The sequence below is a fragment of the Aulostomus chinensis genome, chromosome 16 (genome assembly GCF_037954235.1).
Source record: "Aulostomus chinensis isolate RoL2024-O1b breed Wild chromosome 16, RoL_Achi_v1.0, whole genome shotgun sequence".
Lineage (NCBI taxonomy): Eukaryota > Metazoa > Chordata > Actinopteri > Syngnathiformes > Aulostomidae > Aulostomus > Aulostomus chinensis.
Window position 1 is genome coordinate 20,232,154 of NC_141335.1, and position 21,082 is coordinate 20,253,235.

At 41.3% G+C, this 21,082-nt stretch overlaps 2 protein-coding genes across 8 annotated transcripts; both read left to right on the forward strand.

The window, feature by feature from the left end:
* Positions 1-401: 401 nt before the first annotated feature.
* On the forward strand, positions 402-6,973 carry LOC147247766 (leucine-rich repeat-containing protein 27-like). Of its 3 annotated transcripts, none has more exons than XM_086180542.1 (11): positions 402-512; positions 1,587-1,783; positions 1,893-2,023; positions 2,394-2,452; positions 2,780-2,932; positions 4,132-4,330; positions 4,935-5,075; positions 5,189-5,291; positions 5,792-5,883; positions 6,502-6,622; positions 6,723-6,973. In XM_086180542.1, the coding sequence occupies exons 2-11, from the start codon at positions 1,589-1,591 to the stop codon at positions 6,831-6,833; spliced, it is 1,305 nt and encodes a 434-aa protein (XP_086036668.1). In that variant the 5' UTR covers positions 402-512; positions 1,587-1,588; the 3' UTR covers positions 6,834-6,973. The 3 variants fall into 3 exon arrangements, with proteins under 3 accessions (XP_086036668.1, XP_086036665.1, XP_086036666.1); XM_086180539.1 differs by lacking the exon at positions 402-512 and adding an exon at positions 731-876; XM_086180540.1 differs by lacking the exon at positions 402-512 and adding an exon at positions 844-894.
* A 524-nt stretch (positions 6,974-7,497) lies between these two features.
* On the forward strand, positions 7,498-20,474 carry pwwp2b (PWWP domain containing 2B). Of its 5 annotated transcripts, none has more exons than XR_015109535.1 (5): positions 7,498-7,992; positions 10,235-11,959; positions 16,318-16,878; positions 18,929-18,999; positions 20,231-20,474. XR_015109535.1 is itself a non-coding variant. In XM_086180945.1 (3 exons), the coding sequence occupies exons 1-3, from the start codon at positions 7,853-7,855 to the stop codon at positions 16,322-16,324; spliced, it is 1,872 nt and encodes a 623-aa protein (XP_086037071.1). In that variant the 5' UTR covers positions 7,498-7,852; the 3' UTR covers positions 16,325-18,898. The 5 variants fall into 5 exon arrangements, 2 of the variants coding, with proteins under 2 accessions (XP_086037071.1, XP_086037072.1); XR_015109536.1 differs by having other exon boundaries at positions 10,235-11,963; positions 16,318-16,390; positions 20,231-20,472; XR_015109537.1 differs by lacking the exon at positions 16,318-16,878 and having other exon boundaries at positions 10,235-11,963; positions 20,231-20,471.
* Positions 20,475-21,082: the final 608 nt, after the last annotated feature.

The following is a 21,082-nucleotide window of genomic DNA, read 5'->3' on the forward strand; positions in this document are numbered from 1 at the left end:
ATATATATATATATATATATATATCATTGGTATATAGCATTAACCGTGATACATAAAAAAGAATGTAAACACACAGGCATACACACAAACACACGCGCACACACATACTGTATACTGTATACTGTATATATATATATATATATATATATATATATATATATATATATATATACACATATATACGTGTGTGTGTGGGAAGGGGTTCCTATGTAATGTTAAGTGACAGCCTTTGATTTTTTTAGATTAACCAATTATTGTTGGGTTTTTTTATGTTTTGTAATTGTTGTTTTTGATTTATTTATATAACTTCTTCTGTGTCAGGCTACTCATAATGTATTTGCTCATACGACCTTTATGTTGAAAGTTACAACCGGAAGTTACAATAGAGCGTCCTTGCTACCTTGACAATTGTGGAAGTAATGTGACAGTTGCTGGCCAGTGACTGGAGTCGACGTAGCTCTGTATCACACACTGTCATGCATATCAACTCAAATGGAAAATCCTCTATAAAGGTGAAGTCAGGATAAATTAATGTAGACTTGAAGGTTCCTATCTCTCATTAACCAAAAACAGCTGGTTGTACCCTGCAGTCCAGAGCAACCTCTATGAATTATTATTCAATCTCATTAGAAAATGGATTGGAGGTACCGGCTGGGTTATTGAGGGGGAAAAGGATTTAATACTTGCTTCATTTGTTTCTGTTGATGCTTTATTAAACCATTTCACATAGATGGGGATATAATTACAGCTCGGCGCTTTGGTTTGTAACCTACTCGCTATAGTTATAAATGGAGTACTTCGTTGATGGATGCGATTCGCCTTGTTTGTACATGGACACTTACCGTAGTTTTTTGTTGCTATGGTTACAACAAACTGGTGAGGCGTAGCTACAAAGTCAGTATTTTCTGCACTTCTTTCTATTGTTCTGTGCCCGTTTGGGGAAGGTATACCTAATAACTTCCACAGTTAAATAGTATATCTAATACAGGTGACTTAATTATTTATTTTTAAGAGCAGAAATGTCTGCTAATGCTTGCTCTTTTGCGGTAGCAGCAGACAGCTAACTCGTTTTGCTTGTAGGCTATTCTCATGAAGAATAATTCTGCTCTTAAAAGTTAATAGTCTTTTATGTCATATTGTTCTATTATTATTTTTTGCCACAGCACCCACCCAGAACTTACTCAGCCTCTGGGAGATAATATTGTAGGACCACACATTAATCGCATTGTGTCATCCTGAGATGATATAAGGTTCTGTCATAATTCACGGATTATCACATCCACCCAGATGATGTCTCAGTCTGACTGAGAGGACAGAGTGACAGGCCGAGATGAGAGTCAGGATTATGCTTATAACTTTGATGTTCTGTGATATTAACTGGGTGGCTGCTGGAGATCAAAGTCTGGAGCAACTGCTTAGACATCTAAACAGAGAAGAACAAATCAGTCATAATGGTTTACAGCATATTTGCACTTGTTCAGATGCAAGTTACGATGCCATTGCGAACCTGTAAGCTCAAGTCAAAGAAAATATTCCTGAGTTGTTTAAACGAAAATACAGTGTCTCCTGAACAATATCTTCCCCAGAGATGGAGAAGGTTCCCAATTCACAGCTGAGCTTTGTCTTTGGAAACACTGCCGTCATACCAAAGACCCCCCACAATCTGCCTGAGGACGCTGACCCAGAGGAGTTTACCGACCATTACTCATCAGAGACATTGTGCCTGAGCAGAACAAACCTGAAACATGTTGCAAAAAGTGTTTTGGGAAACAGCACTGTAAAGGTCAGCCGGGACTTCACTGTACATTTCTCAACCTCTGAGCCATTACCTCTATAGTATTAGCCCAACACATATGTCCATGTGATTCATTTATTTTATACCTGGTCTTTAGTATTTATATCTTGAAGGTAATCAGCTATGCAGTCTCCCAGACTCAATGTTCACCAGCCTGCCCTGCTTGCTGTGGCTGGACCTCAGATATAACCACATTACATCACTTCCTGCTGAAATTGGCATACATAGGTAAGCTATTTCACCACTGTGATTGTTGGCCAATTCAAGCCCATCAGTATATTTCTTTCTTACATTTCAGGGCCATTTTTAGCAATACATTTCAAACCCCTCTTCTAAAATTCTACTGAAATCCTACCCCTCTCTTGACATGTCCAAAAAAGTATAAATATGAACATTAATCGAGCAATTTCATTGCTTTTAACATGTAAACAAAAATGGACTTTTACATTAATAAAGGACAGATTATTAAAAGTAAAAAAAATCTCATGACTGCGGGAGTGTTATCATGCAAAAATTCCACTTGTTAGTTTGGGGACTCAGTATGTGTCTTGATCCACATAAGCAGTTTTTCTAAAAAGCTACAATTTTGTTCACTTAGATCTCTGCAAACACTACTACTGGAAGGGAATCCCATCTCAGAGCTTCCACCAGAGCTTGGTGAGTTGATTCTTTTCTCTGCTAACAAAACTAAGATCCATTTTATTATTATTATGGCTTTGTTATTATTATTTATTTATTTATTTATTTATTCCTCTCAATAAGTCTCTATGGCAGCATTTAGAACTGGAGTTCATTCAGTAATTTCCTGGCAATTATTAATAGAAAGTATATACTGTTTCAACAGTTTATAAATACATTAAAGTAATTATAAATATACTGATTGCCATTAACAGCATGTTCGCTTTTGTGAATGATGCACTCGTTGTAAGTGTAATCCTTTACTGTCGTTCAAAATGATTCCTTGTTTTTTATACTTTTTCTTAGGACAAGTTATCAGCCTCAAAGGCCTAAACCTGAGGAACTGCCCCATCACTTTTCCTCCTCCTGAAATTGTGTGTGAGGGGCTCCAGTGCATCCTCCAGTACCTGAGGAGTGCAAAGTCTCAGCGACCAGTTATCGAGAGGAAGATTTCTCCAGGTGAATCAAGGGCACCTCAACTTTCAGCAATGCAGCGACAAGGTGTTCAATATGCATCCTTGCCATCTGCTCTTTTTGTCAAAGATAGAGTGCCTGGCCACAAAAATAGCTCCTTGCCCTACTACCACTTCACTGGTGTGTCTTCCGTTCCCTTGGAGACAGTGTGTGCCACTCAGCTGACTCCGCCTGTTCCAGCTCTGTAGTATTTTTAGCCAGATGAAAATGATCGATACTGTGTGGACTCTAAACAGTGGCCCTGTGTCACTAAGCATGTCTGTAGGTAATCACTGTGATAAGCCCAAGACAGCCCTCCACAGGAGAGTCTGCAGCTGCACAAGCAGAGTCAAACCCCTCCATCAAACCGTTTATCTCCCAGCCTACAAGGTTATTACCAAAGACGAGCTTTCAGTCTCCAGGGGGAAATCATTTCCATTTGAGCAGCTCAGAGTATAAAAATTAATATACACTTCATTTGCATAGTGCATTATCATCACCCCTTTTCTACTGCGATAACATGGAATATTTAAGCCCTGTTTAATCTAATTATCTTGCATTTTTTGTATCAGTTACTTTGAGCCATTTATATTTAATCCAGACAGGATCAGTTGGTCACATATTCCTCTCTTTGATCTAAAAAGGCGAGGGGAATGATGATCGATTTTGTGAATTTACCCATAAAATTCAGGGGAATCTTTTTACTTTGTATTCTTGATACTTGACTAGATCAGGGGTTTCCCATCTGAGATGGTAGACAAAGCATGGAATAAGGTGGCCTTCTTACTCTTCCTCACATTGCTTATAGTTTAGTTTCAGGATGTTATGTTGTTTTACATAACTTCAGAGTCACGAAATACATGAAAACCATTGGTACTGAGTCATTTACTGATTTATGATGCTTGGAAAGCAGGAACAACCATCAAATCCACTGAAGCTACTTTATTTCATGTCATGCCAAATCACAAACATGAAGGTTGTCCTACATTTTGCCTTTTTGAGAAATAACTTTTAGCTTAATTCACTGAACCTCCCCTGAAACTGTTTGGAAACCCCCCTAAGGAGGCTCTTTTCACACAATGAAAACCTCTGGACTAGCTCATGTGGTTCCACCAGCCACTGTAGCTGTATGCAGCAGTTGTTTCTGTCATTATTTAGCTGCCCTTAAAACACCACTATATGTGCTCTGGCTGTTTCATTGATAGTGTTGCCTGAGGTGGAGAAACTCCAGCTCTCCAAGTTGGTTGGGTCCAGTCTGGAGCAGGAGGACTCTGTGGATGAGGATGAGCTACAGCGGTTCAGGGAACTAAAAGAAAAGATGATTCTCTTGGACAAAGCTGAGCTGGGGTTTATAGGACAGGGTAACAAGAACCCAAAGTCAAGCCTTCGCAGTGTTACTAAACAGTGAGTAATATAAATCACTTTGGTGAAGGGAATGTTTGGAAAGCACGATAAATAGGCTTCTCCTAGTTAAAGCACCTGTGGGCCAATCACGGTTCTGAGTTGCACACCCAAAATATACTGGCTTCTTAATCACGGGTCCCCTGCTTGTATGTGCCAGTATCTATTGAGCATAAATCATTTTATTTGATTGTACTGTATGGAAGAGGCCATTTGTTATAGATAGTGGTGGTTTTCTCCTCCTAGTCCAGTTTTCACCATTGTTAAGAATCTACTATTCCTGTCAGTACCCCTGACCAAGGCAACTGGATCTGGTCCCTGGATGCTGCACGCGATTACCCATGCTCCAAACACAATCGGTTAAATGTAGAGCATGAATTGTGTTGTAATTTTTACGATGACAATAAAAATGTTCTTTCTTACAATGTGATGAGGGGTAAACTATCCGGCGTGCTGCCTCGGAAAAAGGATAGCCAAACTCTTTTTATTGATGTTCACCGCAGAGGAGCCCAAGTGGTATAAATCTCCCAGCTCATCTCTACTGGGACATAGAGCTCACTTGGGAGAGCAATAAAAATAAAACATTTTGTTTCGATTTATTTGTCAGAAAAAAGATGACTACCTGGGACAGCATAATTCCTGAGCTACCCTTGTTTGACACGAAGCAGAAGAGGAAACCAGAAGAACAGAAGGAGGCTGCAATGAAGGAACTGGAAGAGAAACAAGCCACTCTTGCTCAGAGAAGGAAGTATGTTCATGGATGTCCATGGGAACATTTTAAGCATTTAGAAAAAAAAGCCCAAGCACCTTTTTATTTGACACAATTCTATTACACTGCATTTTTATGTGACCCTCCCAAAGAAGCCAAGAGGCTCTTCATGAGTGGCGTTCACAAGCCCAGAGCATGAAGGAGAGGAAGATGTGGTTGCAGAGGAAACCTGGAAGACAAACAAAGAAACAAGAGGTATGGTTGAGATACGACGCAAGCTGACAACCCACTCACCACAAGGGGGCAGTAGAACACTACCTCTGTGACACTGGTTACACGCCCATGACAATAAACATGGAATATCACAGGATAAAAAATGATCGATCTAAGATGCTAGTGAATTCTCAGGTAGTAGCCCAGTCACCATCAGTCCCTGTCATTGTTAATGATGATGTTAGTGTAGTGCTAACAGATGCCAGTGCTTGACGATGCGGTGGTTAATAATAAACTGTATGCTTTAGTCCATGCATGTGGACACATTGTAACAATGCACATGTATGACTTTGAGTAATGCAACTGTCAGCTGCATTTCCATGGATGCAGCTAGATAGACAGTTTACACTGTGTGTGTGTGTGTGTGGGGGTGTTAATACAATGACACATCAACACACCATCTGATGTACATAATTTGTTTAGTCTGTCTGAAACAAAATACCACTTAAAAGTGAGAGAACAGCATTTCTGTGTCTGAACAGGATGGAGAAAAAGAATCGGGGGCTTTTGCGGAGGAAAGAAGCGACCAAAGCCAAACATCCGGCATGCCAATCACAATGTCTGATGACGCCAGGTATTGTAAATAGGACAAAATATTCCCCAGCAAACATTCATGGACATCCTTGTTTTGATACCAAAAGCATTGAACATTGCAGTGATCTGGTGTTTTGCCTCATAGAGTTAATGTCTTAAAGAAGTCAGATCCTTTATCTCAAATTCCTCTTTGTTAAAGTTGCAGATTTATTGAGAAAACCAATTTGGCATGAAATTGTCACAGATTAAAAACTTAACAGTAATGTTATGGAAATTTGGTGATTACAAGTTGCACACTGACACAGTACAAAAGGACCCATTAGGCCGAAGGACAACAGGTCTTTAGTTTTAGCTATGAGGAATATAAAGGTGTAGGTGAAGGGTTGGAGACACCTAGTGGTCATACAAATACTGAGCACCCTCAATAAAATAGTTTTCTTTGTTCTGTTGGAGCTACAGAGTTCATTTAAAAAAAACTCATTACATATATTTTGGTCTGATTCATCATGACAAAAATATGAACTGAAGACAAAGAAGCCACAAGCTTGCATGATAAATTGTTGCAGCACATCAATAAACACTGTGACAACACTAGCCATACCTAAGCCCCTCAACTAATGTCAAATCTTTTTGTTTGAAACCTTGATCTGGACTTTAGATCAGCCCATGAACTGGAGCGGCAGATTCATGCCCATATTGAGAAGATGCAGCAGAGATGCAGGAATCCCTGGGGCACAGCCACCGAGCAGATTGCAGCAGCAGATCGAGACGTGGAAGAGGTCTGGCCTATTTCATTATTCACACAGCCTGTCCATGTTGACATCCTGTCTATGATGTAGATTGTTTTTTTGTTGTGCTTCTTCCTTTTCTGAATGGCAGATGAGGAAGTTACAGACACGGCTTCTAGAGAGAAGACAGGGAAGACAAGTTGAAAATTGTTTCACCATCTTTACCGGAGACACCTGGCAAAGTTTCCTTGACAAGAGATAATAATCAAACATTCTGCTGTTATGCAATGTACTGAATTTATTCCCACACTTCACCCCTTCTTTCTAATTGTAATGTGAATGACTATTGTAATGCCTATACCTTGAAGACCTAAAAAAAAATAATAATTAAAAAAATTATGTCTGTCACTGTCTGGACGAGTGTTTTTTGTTTGTTTGTTCGTTTGTTTTAAGGTTCAGTCTTTCTTTTTAAACTTGTGCAAATAAATGAACATATTTCTAATTGTATTAACATTCATTACAAATATTAGTACTACATGGCACTGTTCCTACTTAACTGTGTGAGGGAACACTACTAAATGGTTTACACCGACACTGTATACACCCTCTGTCTTTTACAGTGAACGAAATTCAGTCACTGCAAATTATTCAAAGCTTACAACATTGATAATAATATAAAGCTGAACGTGCCTCCCACTTCCATGTAAGGTTTTACCTACATTTGAAAGGATAAAAAAAATACTTTAGACAGTGGTGGAAATTCACAGGAATGAGTATTTAAGTAGGGAAATTTGTATTTAATTTATTTGCAAATTAGTGGAAATTACATTAAATTAAATGTGACTTAAATAACTACTATTTCTCTGATGCATGTAAAATTCAGCACTATATGTCTTGCAACATGTTGTAGAATGTTTCCATATTTCGCTGTATTCTAGCGTGGAGGTTGTGTTCTTTTACTACACGCCGCCATTAGGCTCTTGCCGGGGTAATTCCTGAGATAAAAGTCGGGAATAATGAATGGCATCAAACCAGACCAAGTGAGACAGGGAAAGGGTAGGCCTTGTCTTGGGAGATTTTTGCTTCTCTAGCACAGGGAGCGTGATGTCAGCGGTGGCAGTACTGTTGTAATTGACTTGGTAGGGGTGATGGCGTCATTTTATGCCCTGCTGTAGCCTCCTGCTTCAATAGCGAAGGGGAGACGGATCTTTGGCCGACGCGACCGTGGCTCCCTTGGCCGGGATCAAGCACCGCCGAGCCGGATACTCCACCACGGGAAACATGGAGGCTGCGGCCGAGGAGCTGCTGGCCGGCTCTCGGGTACCTGTCACAATCGATCAAATAGTTAACGATACACTGGTGGTGACGCTGACCTATCGAGAAAGGAGTTACACGGGGATATTACTTGACTGCAACAAAAAGTGAGTGTTACTTCACACTTTTGTACGTTAATGTCTAAAATGAATTTGCTTGACACAGCTAGCGGCTAATCTCCCGTGGAGGCTAACCACTCAACGTTAGCTAGATAGCTAATTTAGCTAACTGGGCCTCTATACAAAAGACATGTAGGTTATTGTAGCTGACAGGGGAGCTATGTTGCTAGCTTTCTAGCTAATGGCTTCGATTTAACGTTAGCTTATAATAATGGAGTTAAATGTGTCATTTTACCCTCGACAAATTATTTAAGTGAAAATAGCTGCTCCATTTGATGAGAATTATAATGACTTTTCTGGAGCAATAGTTAATGTCACTGGGTTCATGTATAGCTTATTGTTAGCTTAATCAAACACAGCAGTTGTAACGTTTTCAGTGAAATGGTGGGCCTTGACTTTGGGGCATTCTGTTATGGTTATGTGATTTTTATCCACATAGATTGTGTTTCCATGAGTTCTGGTTCTGGGTAGTGATGCTTCACTGAATAAAACTGTATCACAGTAGCCTCACTGACAAGTAGCCCTTCTTATTATGGCTGTTTTTAATCTTAAAAAACAATGGAAAATGGCCATGAAATGATTCAAGTGTTGTATGACAGTCTCAACTGAAATGCTTTTATTTAGTTCAGGTTGACAGTCTCAACTGAAATGCTTTTATTTAGTTCAGGTTCTCATCCTTGTTTTGTAGTGAAACAATTGAGTTTCTAATTGATTTAAAAAAAAAAAGGCCATCTTTGACAGTGAACAAGCAAGCTTAGTCCTGCCGAAATGTAAAGGCCATATCAGTGAAACTGGCATGCAACTGTGTCATGTCTTCTCTGCCCATCTAGGAGTGTGTCACATGTGTGAACCTTATGTTGTTGGTATTGTGCACCTCAAAAACCCTCGGCTTTAGTCTATTTATAGCTGAGCAGAATCAGAATCAGACCAGCTTTGCCCCCTTAGTATGCGTAGATGGTTTTTCATGTGAGAGTTCAAGTTGTCCTGAAAATAAACCACTCAAATGGGAAAGGGCAGGTCTTTGAATAGCTTAAATAGGTCTGTACTTAAGGCCTTGTCTCTGACAGATTTTGTCTTCTTCTTCCTTTTCAGTTCATGGAAATGCATTTCCTGTTATTGTTTCACCCATATTTACTTTCAACGAAGTTCAGGCTTATCTCTGCATGTATCTGCACTATCCACTTCATGAAATGGCAACAGGGCATTGAATCATGACTTATCTTATGCTTCGTCCTTGTACTGTGCTTAAATAGCGCTGCCTGTTCCCTTTCTCAGGCAGCACAGTTTGAGCAGTGTCAGTCACTGCGAAGGCGAATATACAGGTTCTTTAGGGGCACATTTACGAAGGTGAGAGGCTTCACCTAGAGACTGTCATTCTGAGGAGCCTGCCACTTCTCCTGGGGAGGGAGATGGGTTCCCTGAATGTGCACTAATTAATAATCTCACCACACACAAGCCCCAATTAGACACAAATGCAAACACAAATTGAAATCTCGTGGCTCTTTCCCTATGTTTGTGAATCCCAAGTGATACATGGGATTGTTTTTGTTCAGTCAGATGTTGGGTGCGGGGGGGGGGGGTGTCCTGGGCATCCTGTAGGCTCTTTGTCTGCTGTCTAGGGACTAAAGCGGCACAGCCGTATCACTATTGCCTGCCAGCCACCTTAAGACTTCTCGGTCGGGCCTTCTTTGGGGAGGACTGTATGAAAAGATCACAGAAAATCACTCAAAGGGAGCTAGTGATGTTACTTGCTCCCTTTTTTTGTGTGGCCCAAGGCAGCAGGAGAAGTTACTGCCTGCCTGCTTGCACAACAGCCCCCAACCCCCACATGTAAAGAATTTTCAGCGTACAGGTGACAGAGTCAGTTTGTCCAGTCAAAGTAAAACAAATGGTATAATAGGTTTCCCTACTTAGATTCTGTTGTCTGCCCCTTATGGAAAAGGCTTTCACCAGTTCTGTGTGCCTTTTTTATCTCTTTTGGCCTGATTTCAAAAGCAATGAATTAGATTTGTGCTGTCCCACTTGCTTTAAGTCATCTGATATGGTGAAGTACACGTAAGACAGTACAGTTCAGGTCTTCTTGAGGAAATTGCCTAACAAAAACATTAAAGCAATGCTTGTTTCTGTTACAACAATGTTTTTAAATCTTTTCATGATCATCCATCGAGAGCTAAAGTTAAGTGAGATACGCTCTTAATTAATGAACTGTTTCTCCTTTCTCTTCTGTCAGGACTGGGCTGTTCTGTCTGCCAGATTTCACAACAAAACCCGGGGACTTTCCGGTATCTAAATCAAATTGTGAAATCCCTGAAGTTCCAAGTGAGGAGCCGGTTTCCAAATCTTCTAGCCAGGCTTCACACAGACCAAAGGACGAAAACACTCTCCCTGAAAGCAGTATACTTACTGCACCTCTTCCTTGTCCCCTACCTACAACAGTACCAGCTGGGCCGACTCCTTTTCCTCCTTATTTTGAAGGAGCCCCTTTTCCCCAGCCCTTATGGGTGCGCCACAGCTATAGCCAATGGGTACCACAGCCCCCTCCACGACCAATCAAAAGAAAGAAGAGGCGGACACGAGAGCCTGGACGCATGACCATCAGTACTATACGTCTGCGGCCACGGCAGGTACTGTGTGAAAAGTGCAAAAACACACTGAATAGTGATGAAGATAGCAAAGATGGCATGAGCAACACCAAGACCTCTAGGAAAGAGAATACACTACAGAGCGATGATGACGGAGAGGACAAGGATACGCCCACTAAGCTGTTGAGAAAAGATGATGTAGTTTCATCCAAGGACACTAAGAGACGGGAAAACGGCACCAGCTTTGACAGCAAGCGCCTCAGGAAGGACAAAAGGGGGGAAGTTGAAGGGGAGAAGTTCCCTGGAGGTGATGTTATCCCCCACAGTCCTGTCATAAAGATCTCCTACAGCACTCCACAGGGCAAGGGGGAGGTCATGAAGATCCCCTCACGAGTTCACGGTTCCGTGAAACCGTTCTGCCCCAAACAGCTGGTGCAGAATGGTTTGGGAGAGAATGGTAAGACGCCCTCTGATTCTGCCAAGGAGCAACGGCACATTCTAGATGCCACAAGGTCAGGCCTCACCGTGTCCATTCCCAAACTCAAACTGACCAGACCTTTCACAACCGTGAGTCAGGATTTGCCTTCTCCAAAGATCCGTTTGAGACACCCTCAAAGGGACCGTGATGAGGGTGTTGTAGAGTATGAGGCAGAACTTGTAGGAGGTACCAGGAGACGAAGTCCTAGGGCACCTGGCCCCTGTCTCCCCCACTCTGAAGACTCAGGAGAGGGCAAGAACTCTCTAGAGTTGTGGTCAGGCAGTTCAGGAGAGGAAGGGGAGCGTGGCCACAATGACCTTACCCTTCTCATCAACTTTCGTAAGCGTAAAGCTGATTCTTCTAGTTTGTCAGTGTGCAGCAGCGACAGCTTAGATGAGTCCAAGTCCTTCAGCTCTGATGGCACCTCACCAGAGCTGTGCGATCTAGCACCGGGAGAAGACCTCTCTGTAACATCATCTTCTGTGTCTTCACGAGAGGATTGCAAGACAGTTCCACCACTCACGGTGCGGCTGCACACACGCAGCATGACAAAATGTGTAACAGAAGAGGGTCACGCAGTGGCGGTGGGTGACATTGTGTGGGGGAAGATCCACGGCTTTCCCTGGTGGCCTGCACGTGTCCTCAGCATCAGCGGCACCCGCAAAGAGGAGACTGCCACTTGCGAGGCCCAGTGGCCCCAGGCAAAGGTGGCATGGTTTGGTTCACCTACCACCTCCCAGCTCTCGGTTGCCAAACTTTCACCCTTCAGAGAGCTCTTCAGGTCTCGTTTCAACCGTAAAAAGAAAGGGATGTACCGGAGAGCCATCCTGGAGGCAGCCAAGGCCGTGGGCCACATGAGTCCTGAGATTACATCACTGCTGTCCCACAGCGACACGTAGGTTAGTTCTTGAGTTAAATTACATCATACATTTTAACTGGTATAATTAGATAAATGTGTCCCTGTGCTTGTTTCATGATAAATTTCTTAGTAATGTTGGTGTTTTTGGATTTATTAATTCCACATCTCACCACTTGCACACTGCAAAAATCAAAAGTTGTGGCAGGCAAATCCGTCTAATTTGAAAAACAATCTCATTAAAGACAGAATTCCTCCTCACCTGAACAACATTATATTATTTTTAACACCAGGGTCTTTATCTTACTGAGAATGCTACTTGTAAAGTGATTCTGTCAAGTATAACGAGAGTTTTTGTCTCCACTGGAAATGAGACAAATATATGTCACAAGACTTAAGTTTTTCCAGTGCAGCAACAAATCACACATAGATATAAAACATTTTGTTCCATCACCTGAAAGACAAACTGTACTAACATATTACACAATATGAGTGCATTGCTAGGGAGAAAAAAGAGGCAGCTGTCAGCTGTCTAAGTATTTGCTGATGCTACTGCATATCCCAAATCAGGGGTTCCCATCCCCCCCGGCTTTTAAAATGAAGCATCATATCAAGTTGTGGGCCATGAACTGTGAGGACTGTTAAGAGAGAGTTTCTGAATAAATGTGACTGTCACAATATGGTTTTCATGGGAGGAAGCCTTCTCCTTCATTTGATTTGTTTAGAATAACAAAATTGATGAGTATTTTGAATACAGGGAAGTATGAGTTGACATGAAAATGGACTAAACTGTAACAGTTCAAATTTTTCCATGCCAGCTCAAGAGGCCACAGCTGTACTTTTTCAGGAGCATGTGAGTGTCCAAGTTGAAATGCATTGACAAAAATTTGGGTCAGCTCTATTGTTGAATGGATATTTTTGAATAAGTGAAGTGGGTTTGTGTGAGGTAGTCACCCATAGGAGGTTACCTTCAGTTGATGTGGGTCAGTACAGCTTTGGTGCAGAGAGCAGCAGCACTGCTCATGCTCAGCAGGATGTGTTTGTGCTGTATTTGTAAGCATTTTTTCCACTTTAATTTTCCTGGAAGGACAGCTTATTCTTCAGGCTGTATGGTACCGTAGCACTTGATTGTAGTACGTCTAAGAATCGGGTCAAATAGCTGATCAGACAAAGAAATCTTCATCTGAAAGCACAAGTAAAGCAACAAAAAAAAAGTGTGTGTGTAAAGCATAATTGTGAATGAGTGTTGATATTTGCTTTTAGTTCGAAGTTTACTTGGTAGGTAAAATGTGTTGTTTTTTTGTCAGCTGTAGAGTGCTGACCATCACAGCCCGCTGCAGGGGAAGTCATGTTGACCTTCAATAAATCTGAATACCCCTCTAAGAAATAAAAGATAAAAACTTTACATCAGTATCGTTTGATAAATATACCATTGCTGCAGTTGCATAGATAAAGAATGACTAATATAACATTTACGAGAAATAGGGTTCTATTAAAATAATACTTGATTTGGGTTAATTATTGTTTATGTTCGTAATTATTCATCTTTTTCAAATCAACTTACATTCAAATTCAGTCTGGATTTGTATTATTTTTTTGTAACAGTGACAATTGGTTTCTTCAGCTAGCCATTTGAGAAAATGAGCCACTAGATATAGCCACCCATAGGCGATACTAACGCTCATTGAAATTAAGCCATTTAGTTTTACCCTGTAGTATTCTAATGCATTGTACTTTATTTTCCAGGCCTGTATAAGTGTTAGAAGTAGGAATGGTCTGAAAATGGTACTGCGCAGTGATTCCCTTTTGCAAGACAGTCTCTTGACTCACAAAATTTGACATTGAAACCGACATCAGCCTCACCTGTAATAGGAGCTTTATTTTCGGGTCGTGTGACAGCGAGGCGGAGTTTGTGTTTACGTGTGCAGAGCTCTGCTTTCACTGTCTCCCTCTGTAGCTTTCATGATCGCAAAAATGTCCAGCTTCTTTCCGTTCTGTACATACATTTTTACAAAGGAGATGTACGAAGTGACATAATGCTATTCAATCCCCTTCAAAGCTAACAGTCAGGGTGAGCCCTCAGATGCCACCGAACTGGTCTGCAAAGGTTGTTTTTATACCTAACTTAAACTTGGCAAAGCAGGCTGCTGACAGATACGCCAACCTGTTCAAACACTTCACGCATGACAGTTCCAACGTGATACATAACATAATACCATCATGCCTTGATGGACATTTGCATTTACGACACGCACTAATGACAATGCTGTTCAGATCACACAGAGATGGCAAAGTGTCCATTTCATGTTTTTTTTTTTTGGAGGGGTTTTGCTGTGGATTGTGTCGACCAACACATCCATTCACTCCAAACGCTGACATTTTAATTTAAATGAAGGAATTACTGTCATGTTGTGAATGGGCTGTCTGGTTTGTAATTTCTTTTACGTCGATTGCAGAGAGGGAGCGAGACAGAAACCCTTTTATACAAGGCAGGAATATCACGCCGTTGTTACACCCTGCTGTCTGTATGAAAGCACACAGACGGAATGGGAAGACCGACCATGGTGCCTCTGAAACCGCCAGTGGAAGTAGTAACTGCTGTGAATCAACATGTATAAGGCAACGTCAGAACAGCTGAATCAAAACCACTGTCGCTGTGGAGTTTACACGCTGCCTGTTGTGGAACACCACATAGCTTTATAAATTCAAGTGCAGTGTTGAAATCACGCTGATCTTTGGTTTTGTGTGAAACATCATAATGGCAGAATCAGTTTCATGTCTCTTGCAGAGTCTGTAAAAGGGGCTAAAGAGAGTTCAGCTCATGGGTGAGTTACATTGACTTTTAAGGACAGAGTGAGCAACACCTTTCTTGTAATCATCACTTAGCAATTAGAAGCAGAAAAGAGTTCCTCAACATGTTCCTGACTAACGTCGCCACTCGAGCGGTTTGGTGCAAAAATGGAATTGTCAGCTGCAGTTTGTGGATCAGTGCATATTTCTGCTTGTGAGGCGGTTCTTCAAAATGGCCAAGGATGCATTTTTGTCCGTAGGACTATAAGGATGTGGCCCAGACCACCTCTGATTGAGGTTTCAGTGATCAGATCTCGATGGCCCTTGTTTAGTTATCGAGCACAGAAAGCAGCGCGCATCTGAGCGTAGGAACCATGGTGGACATTTAGCATCGGAACAGTCAGCCTGACACTGCACTCAAGCATCAACTGTGTGTCGACTGGCACTGTTGAACCTGCGCTCCTGCTCTGTTGCAGAGTTTATTATATATTAGTTATGTTATATTACTGTAAAGTGATGTATAAGTACTCAGCGAGGGGATGAGGCCACCCTCCTGCAATGGGAGATGCCTATTTTTTAATGAATGGGTTGCTTCATGGTCATAGATGACTATCAGAAGGCTTTCAGAACAATCCTCTGACTGCTAGATCTACCGTGCTGAACCGCCCGGTCAAGCTGAGTTGAAAATGTACGTATATGGTCTCAGACTTTCCGCCACATTTGATCGTAGCCTCTGCTAACGTCCATATTGATAAATGCAAAGATTTGCGTTTTCTGTCTTGCATTTGTTTGATTAATGAGGGCTGATGTTTTGTTTTGTTTTTCTGACTCTGCCTTGACTTGTCCTTGTGGTGGGATTACTCAGGGCTCTTGTTAAAGCCAGGTCTAAACCTCAAGTGTTCACAAGCATGCTGACTAACGCCACCTCTTCTGAAGGGTCATTTTGTTTTCATCAGCACTAGCAAAGGTAATCATGGCACGTACATTTGACTTATTTTTAGTAGTGAAGCAGCTTTAGCAGGGAGCTCAACACAGCCCAACAAACAAACACAGCTCAAAAGAAGGTGCCGGGTGTTCTGACTGTCAACAGTAATGGCTTGTTCAAACAGCTATTTTCAGAAAAATTGAAGCCCAACAAACAAACCAACGACTCTGCTTTAACATAATGAAAGCAGTTCATACTGCATAAAACAAGGTTTGAAGCCTATTGTTACACTGTAGCAGCTTTGTAGCTCCGGGCTTGTTCCCTTGGTTTCTCAGCACTTCGGCCCTGTGCAGTCAAGCAGCATGTCCTCAACACACACTCGAAGGTTAAATATTGTCTTTGAGTGATAGGAGGGACAGACAGGCTGCCTCCAACAACTGTTTACTCTGGTATGAGCCCGGTAGCCAAGAAGAGGTTGGTGGTAGTTAAGAATGTACACAGTAGGAGGTTAAGAAGAGCCTGTATTTGGAGCGCATAGAGACGTGTTTTTCTGCCATTAGCTACAGAGGCTTGAAATGAGCTAATCAAGCTCTAGCATATGTAGAGAAGCAGCACATGACTGCTGTGTTTGCTCATTGTCTTTACTCTTTTTGCTCTGTTTCCTCTCTCTTTTCTTCTGTAGAGGCTGAGGACTGAAGGGAGGTCTCCGAGGTTTCTCTGAATTCTCAGACTCTGTCATCAAGACCCAGGAGGGAGTACGTGCGGTTGCCACGGCTACTATTTATATGCCGTTTTTTTTTTTTTTTTCCTTTTTCTTTTTTTTTTCCCTTTTTTCTTTTTCCCGAGGCAGGGGGAAAATGGCCGCCAAGGTGGAGCGTTGTTAAGACTGGACAAGGGAGCAAAAACAAGGCCAGGCATCTTGTGGTCTATTATGAACTGAACAATTCCTTCTTTTCTTTCTTTCTTTTTTTTTCCTAGATTTTATTATATTTCAATAGAGCCGAATAAGGACACTACAAGAACCGGAATGTATTTATTATCCGTTATGGTTTAAAGTCAACCTTTCTACTACAATCTTGCAAAACCCTTCCAGTCTGCTGCTGTCATTATCACATCGGCGGCGAGGTTCGACTCCGCCCAGCCCCAGCCCCAGCCCCAGCCCCAGCCCCAGCCCCAGCCCCAGCCCCAGCCCCAGCCTTTCCTGCAAGGACCTGCAGTTTAAAAAGTCTTATCCTGAATTCTTGTACGTCTGAAAATGTGAACGGCTCCATCCAGAGACAGTAATGACTGTTAACTCTTCTATCGATCACAGTGTTCCATCCTCGTAGTTTTCTGCGACATTAGTTGGATTCGTGGATGTATTTATACTGAACTCTCCAGAATCGAGTTGTGTGTCTCGCCTCCATTTCATTTCATTTTTTTTTTAACTTCAAGTGGTGTCATGTCAGCAAACTTCCCCCCAACTCTTATGTTTCCTGAGAACCGTTTTTACATCACTTAAATTATTTAAAGCGTCGCATTAAGAAAAAGCACTTTATCTGTACCTCGGTGGCCTGCTGTAAGCTCACTGTCTGAAACACTATTGCGAGATACAGCCCCGATAGGCGGCAGGGGAGTTCAGAAATCTTTGTGGTTGACTATCCATAGCCTTGGAGATACAAAAGAAACTTTTTATTTTACTCTATTGTGCAAGTTTTGGGACACCAGACACCTGTTAGGGATGGTTGTGTACACTGTATTCTCGCATTTGACTTGGGTGTGTTTCTCTCTCTGTTCATCTACCATACGCGCACACACACACACATACGCACGCACACATACACACACACATTACAAAAACCACGTGACATTTCCACTGGAGAAACATGGGTGAAGAAATGCGTCAACGCCCCCTATGCATTATCAGTTAAAGCTTTAGGAGAGACTTTGGGAGAAAGAAAATAAACATGCTGTAAGAATACTGTGAATTCAACTGCTGAGTGTGCTAAAGAAAAGCTCACTACTAGTCAGAGCCCGCAGTTACCGAGTCATCTGGCAGAACAAACTGCTACACTGACCTTTAGTGACCTTTGTATTAAAAGCAGCACTGTTGGAATAGGGGGATGGTGAAGGCAGAGACTGCTGCTGTCAAACGCAGAGCTGGCAGTATCAAAAAAAGAAAAGGAAAAAAAAAAAAGGTTCCGAAGATTGCACACTCAGCCAGCCAGCCAGCCCGTCTCCTTTCCGCTTGATCGGATTTGTTCTGATCAAGTTGGAAAACTGGCGCAGTGAGAGAGGTGTTTATTAAAGGAGCGGGTGACACACTTCTCCCATTGTGATCACCTGAACTTTGACAGGTGTCAGGCCCGGCTAGTTTTCCAGGCAGCCTTACACATGGAAGAGTACGTATACCTGTCAGGGGAAATGGTCATCAGGATTTTCCCGTATATGAGCAACATGGCTATCTACTGTTGCCCACATTAGTCAATGTTATTGGCTACTTTTTTTGTTTTCTTTTTTACATGTACTGTACATAAAATAAAATATACAAGCAATACTTGTGCTATGGTGGGTCATTTAGCATGATCAGATGTGTTGCTGTCCCTGATGTGTGTGTCAGTGGTTCTATTAATGTTAGGAAAGAGTTGTTAAAGGAAGATCAAAAAATATAAATTTGTTTTTTGGCCATGAGATATTACTTGTTCACTCCATTTTAGATATTTTTTTTGTTTTTGAACAAGTTGTATCTCGTGACATTAAGATAACTAAATTGTAGAAGTTAAAAAATGTACACAAATATATGATGTACTTATGAAAAAGTTATAAATGATCCAAAAAAAATTACCGGTTTTAAAATGCAGCGCAATGTTGCTGCATTCTACAAAGACTTTATTCGCTGTACAGTCAAAGTGCCAGTGTTAGCATGTATATAAACTGTTGGTGTGTTATGGACAGTAAGTCTAGACCAGCTGACCCCTCCCTGCTGCCATTAACGGTCATACGTCATCCAAGACACTGGATACTCAGTATATGCAGCAAGTAGCTTCCTAGACACAGATATACCACTATATACATGCAACAGTACAACAGAATAAAACCTCAAGTACACAACCAGCTGTAAACCTGTACATATACATAAATCTCTACTGATCACTACTAAATCAGCTGTTGGGAAGTAATACAGGGCAAGGAGAGAAAAGGCTGTCTGTTAGTGAAAATAAAGCTGTGAAACTCATCTAAATCTAGCGCGTACGAGTAAACAGAATTTTGCAGGCGGATGTTTATTTGGTGGATAAAGCATGTTTTTTTTCCAGGACCCTGCCCACATCAGTGCTGCTGCTGCTGTCAGCTTCACTGCATGAAAGAGGCGCTGACCCCAATGAAGGTAAAATCCCTGCTGTGGTTGACTACTTCACACAAGCCCTTCTTGTTTTAAGAAACAAAAACTATCCCTTTAAAGTACTTGTAAACACTGCCTTTTCAGATTAGAACACATTTTTTACAAAAGTATTTTTGTCCTAAAATGGAAAGCTGTTGCTTTAACCTTTGAAAGCTCTCAGAAGTAAGCAGACTCAACCCTTTGGCCCACATCACTATGTTACTGCAACACTTGCCCTCTTATTTCAGTCACGTTTTCTGTCGTCCAGTTCCTGCTCTTACTCAGGGTAACACTCCTAAGACTGTGGTGGCGCTAACTTTGCCCCTCTCTGTTCTCACCTAACGTAAGAACCATTTACAATTCATAAACCCTCATAAAAAAAAAATGTTATCAGGGACGCCGGTTATGACTGCACACATCTGTGAGAGGAGGCACAGCTACAGGAAGTTGTACACGGATTTCATTCTACATGTAAGTTAATGTGAAGCCATGAATAGTAGCTTAGTGGTGTGTGAAGGTCCCACTAACTGAAAAATACATTTTCCCAGTGTAATCCTGTGTCTCTGTGTTCATAGTTCATTTTATGTTTAATTCGGTTCAAACAAAGGTTAAAAAAAAATCTGGGGTTTTTTTTTACGCCCCAAAATTTGACTTTTATCATCTTGTAAAAAGAAATTTACAAAATCCAATGTTTGATGACTCATCCCACACAAAGGGGAGTGTTTGCGCTACAGCTACAGTGTATAAGGTTGCAGTTGAAAGATAGTGTTTGTATATACCTGCATCAAAAAATTTAGTTTTAAAATTATATTTTCCTCTCAGTGGTGCCGCTTAAACAAGTTTGTTTTGAACTTGAACATTTACTTTAAATGCAGCTTTGAATTTTCAAGTTCTTATATCAGAAATCCCTCCATTTAAAAAAAAAAAATTTAACCAATACCACTTTAAGACACCAAGACCTCAGAGGACACCAAAGAAATATTAATGCCCTGATTTAGTAGTAAGGCATTGGCATTTAAAAATTAGCATTTTTGGAAAAAAAAAAATTCCACCACATCCATTACGTGCTGAGAAAACTGGAAAATATACCTTGAAAATTGTTTAAAATGAAGTACATGAATACAACTTTATAAAAAGGTGCAGTAATGTAGTCTTGACCGAGAGCCTGGTAGGAAATCAACGTGGCTATGTTTCACATGATCACATTTGGTGTGTTTGTTATGATTTTCTCTTGAAGGCTTCGGTGAAAAGCTGCTGGTCTGCCTTCCTTCCTCCGTGTCAAAGTGCCTCATTGTTGTGGAAGAAATCCATCTAAAACTGGAAAAAGGAAGATATTTCTCAATTTAGCCACATAAAAGGCGAGGAAGGGCCTCACACAATGAGAGAGGTGATACTTTAGCTCGCTGTGGAAGAAGCGCTTCATATCACAGTTGAAAGTCTGGTCAGTGTCACTCCCCTAATTTATGGCTGTGAATAAAGCCCTCTGTTTGTGCCTCTGCATTTATTACATTTGTCGAGTCCTTGTTGGTTTGACTCCTTTGCGCTGATTCTGTTCCTTTCGCCCTCCAAGGCTGTTTGGGTCAGAACACACTGATCGTGCAGACAAGTGTGCTGAACTTGGCTGCAGTGTCACACACTGAATATGTTTCTTTTTAGAAAAAAAAAAAGAAGAAGAAGCTTGCTGGAAGACCTACAAGCAGGCGAGCACTAAAAGCGAAGGAGACATCTTTCAAACTTTTGTGATGAAATGAACTCGACTTGCAGAAAGAAAAAAAGGTTGCTCCTGTTTATTCCCCCAAGAGCTCTTTGGCACACTTTCCATTGTTATCTGACACGCTGAGATGCTATTTGCTTTTATTCATTAATTTGCATCAAAACACTCAAAGCAGTAGCAGTAACAGACTAGCTCTTCCCTATATCCACTCCTTTTGTGCTGTAAATTAATTGACTGCTGGCTGTAGCTGTATATAATCAAACGTAGTAGCCATTTTCTTATGTAACAATAGAATATGTGCCTATTTCCAAAAGTGTTGCGCCACTGCTTTCAGACTAATTAGGATCTGTGGTATAGGAACTGATGTACTGATGC

What these genes read in the sequence shown, in the direction of transcription:
- LOC147247766 (XM_086180539.1), top strand. Translation starts at nt 789, where the DNA reads ATGGAGTACTTCGTTGATGGATGCGATTCGCCTTGTTTGTACATGGAC. An exon ending in GCTATGGTTACAACAAACTG is followed by an intron (nt 877 to 1,586) that starts GTGAGGCGTAGC and finishes TATCTTCCCCAG; the next exon opens with AGATGGAGAAGGTTCCCAAT. An exon ending in CAGATCGAGACGTGGAAGAG is followed by an intron (nt 6,623 to 6,722) that starts GTCTGGCCTATT and finishes TCTGAATGGCAG; the next exon opens with ATGAGGAAGTTACAGACACG.
- pwwp2b (XM_086180945.1), top strand. Translation starts at nt 7,853, where the DNA reads ATGGAGGCTGCGGCCGAGGAGCTGCTGGCCGGCTCTCGGGTACCTGTC. An exon ending in TTACTTGACTGCAACAAAAA is followed by an intron (nt 7,993 to 10,234) that starts GTGAGTGTTACT and finishes CTCTTCTGTCAG; the next exon opens with GACTGGGCTGTTCTGTCTGC.